At 30.2% G+C, this 9,572-nt stretch overlaps 1 protein-coding gene across 1 annotated transcript in view; it reads left to right on the top strand.

Annotated features, from left to right (window-relative positions):
* LOC106466643 (structural maintenance of chromosomes protein 3-like) overlaps positions 1 to 9,572 on the top strand; it is a 102,054-nt gene that overhangs the window by 73,892 nt on the left and 18,590 nt on the right. The window contains exons 18-21 of the mRNA XM_013926933.2: positions 4,313 to 4,462; positions 4,970 to 5,039; positions 6,859 to 6,940; positions 8,742 to 8,933. Coding sequence (XP_013782387.1) covers positions 4,313 to 4,462; positions 4,970 to 5,039; positions 6,859 to 6,940; positions 8,742 to 8,933 — 494 coding nt within the window. The remainder of the gene's footprint in view (positions 1 to 4,312; positions 4,463 to 4,969; positions 5,040 to 6,858; positions 6,941 to 8,741; positions 8,934 to 9,572) is intronic.

Raw genomic sequence — 9,572 nt, forward strand, 5'->3', positions numbered from 1 at the left:
GGTGGTTAAAAGGTCAGTCAAATTGACCATTCCTGTTTTGAGATATGGTAGTGAAAATAACAGATAAACTATAAAGTTTTACTGAAAAAAAACGTTTGAAATGTGTTTAGGAAGTTTTAGGGATTACACAAAGGAAATTTGAGATTGAGATAAGGAAGAGTATTTTTAATTTTAACATAAATTACTTTGCACACAGACTATTCAAAACAAATACTCAATATATTCATAAACAAATCTTTATTTTATTTTATTTAAAATGCTTCACTAAAAATATGATTTGTTGTATGTGAAAGACTTGTAATATTAACTGAAAGACTGCAAAATTTTGTGAAGATATTCACACTATATTGGAAGTTAGAAGTATTAAATCTATATATATAGACAGACGTTAATTAAGTACAAAGCCCATATTGAGAGAGTTAACTGAATATGCCTGAGGTCTGTCCAATGTACTGATTCCATATTGGAGAAGGAATGTTGACTATAATTCTGAATTAGCCAAACCTACCTACATGAAATGGGAATAGTTTTTAGTAATATGTACAAATCTGTTGTACAGAAGTTAGATGTCTTACAAAAGTATTTCTAGCCAAGATATATCTGTGAATTGCTGACATCCATCTGATAGTGACTCTGACAAGTTGTAGTGTGCATTGATGCTTGTGTGAAGAATTAAAAGACTTTTGTTCATTGTGCAGTTTGTATAACCTCTATAACCTATGCATATCTACATTTCTTTTAGTATCACTGTATATTGTATGTGGTACTCTCCTCTACTATAAACTGTCATTAAATAAATAGTTGATAACTCTGACATAATACCACCTTGAATGGTTTTTGTAAAGTTACAAAAAATATGAGATGATCTTTAGGTATTACAGGTAATAACTGATTTGTTTAAGTTTAAAAATTTGGCTACTTGAAATGTTTATTTTATTTTTTGGTTTTTGCTTGGTACTATGTAAAATAGTTACATACCTTATTAAGCTTTTGTTCCATGTACTACACCTACAAACATACAAAAACATTTTATAACTACGTTTTACCAAATGCACATGCGAGGGTCAAAGTGTACATGTTACTGCTTTTTTTACAGATTTTCTTTTTAAATTTAATAAAATTAATTTATTATCAATGTATGCATATAAGCTTGACGTCTAAATGTAGTTTATAATTCAGATTTGTATATTATCTAAGTTTTAATTTCTTAATTCCAAAAGCAAGTATTTAATTAAATTCTCAGTCTTCTCCATGTCACATGACATGTTTCAGTTTTCTTTCTATACTACATGAGCTTCAGAGTGTCCAAACTGATTATAAACACATGCTATAGATGTTGACAAGCCAGAATACAAAATTTTGTATATTCAGTCATCTTGCTTTCCTGAGACATCACTGTATTTATCACACTTGCATGATGTCCTTTGATTTCTCTCTATTCATCTCTTATCTTTCAAGACATGTCTGTGGTTCTCTTGGACATTGCTATTTAACATTTATAACCAGTAGAGAAAGCATATATTTCATTACACGATTGCTTATATGGTTATTTTATTTTATGCAGCTAAGTATACAGTTTTCCTGAAATGTATTGTCTGCAATCATTGTTGTGTTGAACTTCAAGCAGCTAGTAGGATTTATAACCTAGTTATAGCTTAGCTGGAAAACCAGTTAATTTATAATAGTTTTGGGACATTATATTTTAGTGCCAGATGTATTTTTTGTGTTCTAAAATGCATATTTGAGAGCAACATTGATTATTTTGTGAACAACTAACAGTGTGAAAAAGTAGTGGTATTGAATTATATTCTCACATACAAATATGCTTATGTTTTTTTAACAAAACTAACTAAAATATACGAATTAGAAACTTACTGGGTTAGCTAACAAAAGTTAAAAGAAAAAAATTGAATAAAACATTTCTTTTAATACTTGAGATTGTAGCTTAGGGCAATCCTGAACATAGCAAGGCATAATTATAATGTAATTGTTTATGTGAAGTTGTCCTGTTGCGATATATTGGGTTTCATGATCTGTGAGATGGTCTAAAGTACTCTGGGAAGCAATAAAACTAAAAGTGTGTGTGAAAAGGTTAGTTGTAATATATTGGGTTTCATGAACTGTGAGATGATCTAAAGTACTCTGGGAAGCAGTAAAACTAAAAGTGTGTGTGAAAAGGTTAGTTGTAATATATTGGGTTTCATGAACTGTGAGATGGTCTAAAGTACTCTGGGAAGCAATTTTATAGTGAGTAATTTACGTTAAATTTCTTACTTATTGCAGGGGGTGGTGAATAAAATAGAGAAGAGGAGATGCCTAGAGAAAATACACATTTATCACACTAGGGGAAATTTGGGATTTTTTAAAATATTGTCTTATAAAATTAAGAACTTAAAACTTGTATACTATTCAAAGGATGTTCGTGCAGAAAGAGTTAGCTTATTGCAATTTTGTAGTATTGCAGTTACGAAGATTTAAAAACATTTTACAGTTACATCTAACTACTTGTAATGGTTTTGTGTGTGGGGTTCCATATTGTACAAATTGTGAAGATACAAATACATTTTGTTGTAGTGACACACCTCCAACCCCAAAGTTCTTTCCTTTGAGTCAGAAATGTTTGCATATATTTTATAGTATTGGATTAAAGTATGTTAAGATGGAATTGAAACAGTTAAAATGAGAATGCCATCTACATCCTGTTAGATATTATCATGATAAATATATTTATATATAATTTTTTAATTAGAAATTCAATTACTTTTTGCTCCAGGCCAAAAATGGTCCCGTGGTTATCATGCCAGATTGTGAATCCAAAGGTATATAATTCGTGTCCTGTTGGCACAAATTCACCCTCCACACTATGAGATCGTTATTAAAGCTATTATTATTATTATTAAAGTTATTATTTCCCTAAGCTGTCACTTCAGAATTATGGATGGATGAAGTAGGTAGCCTTTGTGTAGCTTTGCTGGAATATCCATAACAAGCTGACTTTTTGTTTAGGTTCTTTAAATTCTTGTTGTTTTTTATTTTTGTTGTTGTTCATTTGAGAATGCCTTTTAAAGTGTTGTAAGACCAGTTTCTTAAGGCCCAAATTAGTTAAATATTGAACTACAGGAATGTTTTGGTGGCATCTTTTATCATTAAAAAAGAGGGTAAAATTATCCAAATTTCAAAATGTTTATATTCTTAGCCCATTTTACATGGGTAGTAAATTTTATTTAGTTGTTATTATTATATTGTAACTGTAAAAATAACTAAATCACCTAAACCTCTCATTTTATTGATTAAATCTTTCGAAACAGGGTCAGTCAATTTGATCAAGTCACGTGACCTCCTGTACTCATTTAAAGTTGATATAAATTTAATACTTATAACTTTCTATATATTGGGTATATCTTCATGAAATTTGGCAGACTTTCAGTTAATATTACAAGTCTTTCACAAGTCTTGAATATATTGAGTATTTGTTTGAATAGTCCGTGTGCAAAGTAATTTTCATGTTAAAATTAAAAATAATTTTTGTCATTTAAAAAATCTCTAAATTTCCTTTGTGTAATCCCTAAAACCTCCTAAATGCAGCTAAGATTTTATGTTATTTTAATAGGTATAACATAAAGAAAATAGTTTAATGAAATTTTGTATGTAAGACACTAAAATCTTGTGTCATGCGCAGTAAATGGTACTCGTGGAGAAAGGGTTAAACCAACTTGTCTTATCTTTGTGGAAACTTAAGTATCTAATAATTGTTTAAAAAATATTATGGAAACCAATGCCTTTCATCCTGTTTGGCAATGCCAGCTTTGCTTTTTACAGGATTAGACAAAGTTAAGGTATAAGTGTTCTGTGTTTGGCATTTTTTAATATTTTTCTATAAATTACAATGTTTGTCAGATATTGCTTCAAGAAACATGGACCTGACTAGTATATTAACATTAAAATCTGTTGACTAATACAGTTGGCTCATAAAATACATAATCAAGATATTCAATTTACATATAGTACAATCAAAGATACGCTTCTATCCGATAATATCTGGCTGTTCAGAAAATTAGTTATAGTTTAAAAAAGTGTAATATCAGAATAATACTGTTGTTTTGGTTTTTCATTTCTAGCAGATTATTTTTAATAAGGACAAAAGTAGTTTGAAACTATTTGTATATTATGAAACTTAAAGCTTACAAAAATAATAAAGAAGAAGAAGAGTTTGGTTTACTAAAGCAGCTTAACAATTGAATTAGAAAATCAACAGTTTGAAAGAATTTTAAGAATTTATAGCACCTATGTATATGATTTTATTCAACTTAAGGTGACCAGGTATCACACAAAGGAGCACTGACTGGTGGGTATTTTGATACCAGGCGTTCCCGACTTGATCTTCACAAAGCACACATGCAACTTGTCACTGAGATATCTGAGCAGGAGAAGCAGCTTGCAACTCACAGGGAGAATTTAAGCTATATCCTTTACTGATCAGTGATTGTATGTGAACTGTAACAGTAGTAGTAAATAATAATAACAGACATGAAAACACCAGCATGTTTTGCTTTGAATTTTGTATTACATTTCTTTTATGTAAAATATCCATCATAGCAAATACTAGTGTTTTTAAGTTTTCCAACAGTTTAATAAAAAGTTTGTTCTAGAAATGAAAAGTACCATAACCTTCTCTAAATACAAAAGTCAGTACATATTTGGTACAAATATGTGAAGGAACTGAATGTAAATTGTTCTTCACTGTTACATGTGATGATAATTAACCATCACAATGTGTTAAGGGCACTAGTTGTTTTCAGCAAACTTACAAAATGTGGAGCCATATGTGAGAAACTGACATGACAAAATGAAATTGTCATTTGAAAAGAAAAGAAAAAAGGAATTATGTTTAATGTTATTAGCATATTTTAAATGAATATTATTCATACTTGAAAACTTTTAATTATTGTATGTCCTTAATTTATATTACCTCTTGAAAGCCAGATTAACCAGATAGTAAGTGACATGCAGAAAGCTGAAACCAAGAACAGCAAAAACAAGTAAGTGTTCAGTTAAGTTACTAGGTATTGAATTTTTTTGAGCTAGCCAAGCTGTCAGGTTTTATGATAAATATCTTAGATATGGATGAGACTAATCCTTATATGAGAGAGTGATTGATACCTTTACTTTATGAAGCTTCAAGTTTTACAAGTTAATAGAGCTAAGAAGAAGTTCTGTAAAAAGTGACTTGAATTAATATCATTGAAATAAATAAATATTTCGTTTTGTCTTGTACTGGTAAGAGAATGTTATTACTGTTTTTATCTGTAGGTCTACATTATCTGAATAAACATTATGGCTAGTTGCTATTAGCTGCAAGGAAGGATTTTCTTAACTTTTACGGGAGAAATTAAAATAGGAATTTTTTGGTTTCTCTTATGGTTTTCTGTTAGGAAATTTGACTTGAACCTATTGTACAATGGGCTTAAGGGATATTTTTGTTGTTTCTGTAGAGCTTGCTTGTAGGTATTATTAAAGTTTGACTTGAACCTATTGTACAATGGGTTTAAGGGATATTTTTGTTGTTTCTGTAAAGCTTGCTTGTAGGTATTATTAAAGTTTGACTTGAACCTATTGTACAATGGGCTTAAGGGATATTTTTGTTGTTTCTGTAGAGCTTGCTTGTAGGTATTATTAAAGTTTGACTTGAACCTTTGTACAATGGGCTTAAGGGATATTTCTGTGTTTTTCAATCTTACCTATAGATAATTTAATGTGAACCTTTTTAACACTGGGCATGAAGATATTTTTGTTGTTTCTGTAGTGCATATCTGCAAGGAAGTTTGCCTTGACCCACACTAGTTTAAATGGGTATTTTTATTGTTCTATGCTTATTTGAAGAATAATTTTTCTAGAATATCAGATTTTTCCCAATTTCTGCATTCCCTTCATTTTGTCAACTACCTTTCCTTTGAATGTAGGATATAGTTTCTTTAGACGAAATTACCATTTAAAAAATATAAAAATGAAGTTCAGTATGGGTGTTTACATCTAAAACACTCCTGCTTCATTACATTTTATGGTAACTTTAGGATGAAGTTTGTAAATTGTGTATGAGAGAGTCACAAGGTGCAACTTGAAACAATGGGAAATTAAAATATTCTTTCAAAATTTATTTCAACTTTATTGGAGAAACTGTTATTTTGGCTGTTGCTTTATAATTTAGTAAATTTATAAACTTTTTGAATTTTTTGTTTTTAGTTTCTATGATATAACTCTAAAAGTAAATCATCTCACTGTTATCTGAACTATGAGCAAAACAGTGTTTGAATAGATGGATGTATATAAAGATAACATTATTAAGTGCTCATTTGTGTCATTAGTTAATATTTTAAGTATTTATATAACCTTACTTTCAAGATAGTTATCTAATATCTAACTCCCTATTAAGAACTGTTGGCTGTACCAGGTGTGGCCAAGTAATTAGTGTGTCAGACTGTGAATACATGGTCCATTGTTCTTGTCCTGTTATTGCAAAACTTTACTCTTCACTTTTAAGTCATGAGTGCATTTTAAGAGTGATGGTCAAATCCTACTATTCAGTTAGAAGAGTTGGCAGTGGTTGCTGGTAGCTAGCAAAATTCCTCAAAGTCTGTCAGTTCAAAATTAGAGAAGGCTAGTGCAGATAGCCCTTGTGTAGCTTTACACAAATATCTAAGATAAAGAAAACCTAGATTCATTATTTATTTTAACTATTTGTTTGAATATCAAACAGAAACTTGATCCACCAGAATGTTTTAAAGTCAGTTTAAGTTGGAAGATAAATCCTTATCCAAATTTCCCTGACTGTTATTCTGATTTTAGAATTTTTTCCCATAGAGATGTATTTGATAAACTGAAAGCTGATATTCGACTCATGAAGGAAGAGCTCACTGGGCTGGAACGCTCTCGGCAGCCTAAGGTAATATTTTTGTTTCTCCATATTTTTATGATGTTGTGCTGTTGATTTTAAAATTTTAAGTTGGAACATTATTAATCTTTGTTATTGTTTTATTGTATCAGCTTGAAGCTTAGATAGATTCCTACTGTACATATCTAGTCTTCAGAATGTAACTAGCTTATGTACTTTTTCAATTTTACACACAAGTTTTTCTGTAGTTCATTTTTGTATGTCCTAAAAATATGTATTATAAACATAAGTTAGTATAATGAATCAAGATCAATAGCATTGGTTTATCTTAAACTTAAAAATTGGGTTAGTTAATGTGCACATGTCACAATGCTTTTCAGAAGTACTTTCAAAAATTTAATTTAACAACTTATTATCGACGTACATCAATAAAGTTAACATCAGGATGTAGTTTATAATTCAGATGTTTATATTAGCTAAGTTTGAATTTCTTAGTTTGAAAAGAAAAATTTAAATCTTCACTTTTCTTCTTATATGACCTGTCTGGCTCTCAATTCTGACCCTTTTAGATTGTATAACTTCAGTAATGTAGCATCTACATTGTATAAGTAATGTAAAATAATCTGTAAATAATTCCAAGGTCAAAGTTTCAACAGTATAACTTCTTTCTTTAGTGAGATATCAGCAAATTTTCCCAATCCATGACAGAAGACCCACCCATATATCCTTAACTTTCAGGGCAATCTTCAAAACCACTGAGCCTCATTCCAGACAGTTAATGCTCCATTAAGACCAATAGCATTTGTTTACTTTAATGTCCCATCAATAACAATAGCATTGGCATTCCTTAATGTCCCATCTAGACTAATAGCATGGGTTTACCTTAATGTCCCATCTAGACCAATAGCATGGGTTTACCTTAATGTCCCATCCAGACCAGAAGTATTAGTTTGTCTTAATGTTCCATGAAGACCAGAAGCATTAGTTTGTCTTAATGTTCCATGAAGACCAGAAGCATTAGTTTGTCTTAATGTCCTGTCAAAACCAGTAGCATTGGTTTACTGTAATATCCTATCAAAACCAGTAGCATTGGTTTACTGTAATATCCTATCAAAACCAGTAGTTTATGTTCCATCTTAGGTATAGAATAGGTTTACCTTAATGTTTCATATAACATGTATTTCCTCATATTTTCAATCCTAGATATATGTTAAGAACAAAAGTGATTTTTTTTTCACCAAAGTTCATTTCTATTAAGCAACTTCAGTTTTTCAATAGAAAAACTAACAAACATTAGACCTTATTGTTTCATTTTCTGTTTTAACATACTTTATGATAGAGGAATTATCTTTTTTTATGCTCTGGTAGTGAACATGGTGGAACTGGAGTTTCATCTTTTTTCTTGCTTTATTCTCATATCATTTTACTCAATTAGAAAATAAAAAATCATGTATAAAGGAGGAATAATAGTTCTGATTTTGTAGTCCTGTTTTGTCAGTAGTGAGAAATGTAATACTTTATGGAAAGAAAAAGCTTGGAGTTTGTAATAGGCTTTAGGTTTAACAGTTATCTTAACTATAAAAGAATAATTAGACATAAGACATGTTGTCAAAGTGTGTGTGTGCAATGCTTAATTTTGTATGCCTTCCATTTGTAAGTATGTGTAACTAGTATAAAATTAGAATTTTTGTCATCTTGCACAGAAATGCTGCTCATTTCCAGCTATACACTCTTTGTTATAATAAAAAATGAAAATTTTAATCACAACTTGAACTTCTAGTTCTTTGTGCTTAAATTACTAGAATATAAAGTTTTATACTTGAAAAGTAATATTTGTCGCTCTCTCTGTTAGGAACGAAGCTTGAGTAGCTTAGAATCTAGTTTGAAGTCTATGGAATCTACAGAGCAGTCACTACGAAGTGAACTGCAGCAGGACCTTTTAACCCAACTCTCTGTGTCTGACCAAGAGGAGGTGGATCGATTAAATGATGAGATTCGCAGACTGACACAGGAAAACAAAGAAGCTTTTAGTGAGCGCATGAGGGTAAGGCTTTTCATAATTAGTGGTTTATATAACTTAAAATTGTGCTGTTTCAGAGGAATAGTGCATTTTGGTCTCAGCTGAAGTAATATCTTTAACACAGAAATGAATAGAAGTAGCATCTGTACTCAGTTCATTAAAAAAAAAAGTAGCCTCCTCTAACTATGCATAAAGGTATATTAAAACAATACTTATGTTACCTTCAACTTAATAGGTTATAACAATTTCAATAAAATGACCAGGCTAACACCTATTTCAGAAAAAACAAAAGTTTGAAAAAAGAATCTAGTAGAAAAGGAAAGAAAACTAAAAGATATTGGTAATTTTTCTATTGGAAAAACTTTGCTAGAATGCAGATAAGGAAGAAAAAAATCAAGAACTTGCCATGCGTATGTCTGTAGCATTTAAAGTGTGTGTTTTAGTCTCAACCAAGTAGCAGTGGATGCTGCAACAAGTGATACTTGAAATGTTTAATTTTTTAGATATCTATAAAAAATTCTATGAGCTTGACATATGGTATACTTATCAACACTTTTTCTAATACTGATTATCAATCTGTATAATACTTTACTAAAATCAAATCCTTTTATGTCCCACCATGTTTGCCATTTAACCCTATTGCCCCAGGTACCCTTTACTGTG

The sequence above is a fragment of the Limulus polyphemus genome, unplaced genomic scaffold, assembly GCF_000517525.1.
Source record: "Limulus polyphemus unplaced genomic scaffold, Limulus_polyphemus-2.1.2 Scaffold2330, whole genome shotgun sequence".
Taxonomy (NCBI): domain Eukaryota; kingdom Metazoa; phylum Arthropoda; class Merostomata; order Xiphosura; family Limulidae; genus Limulus; species Limulus polyphemus.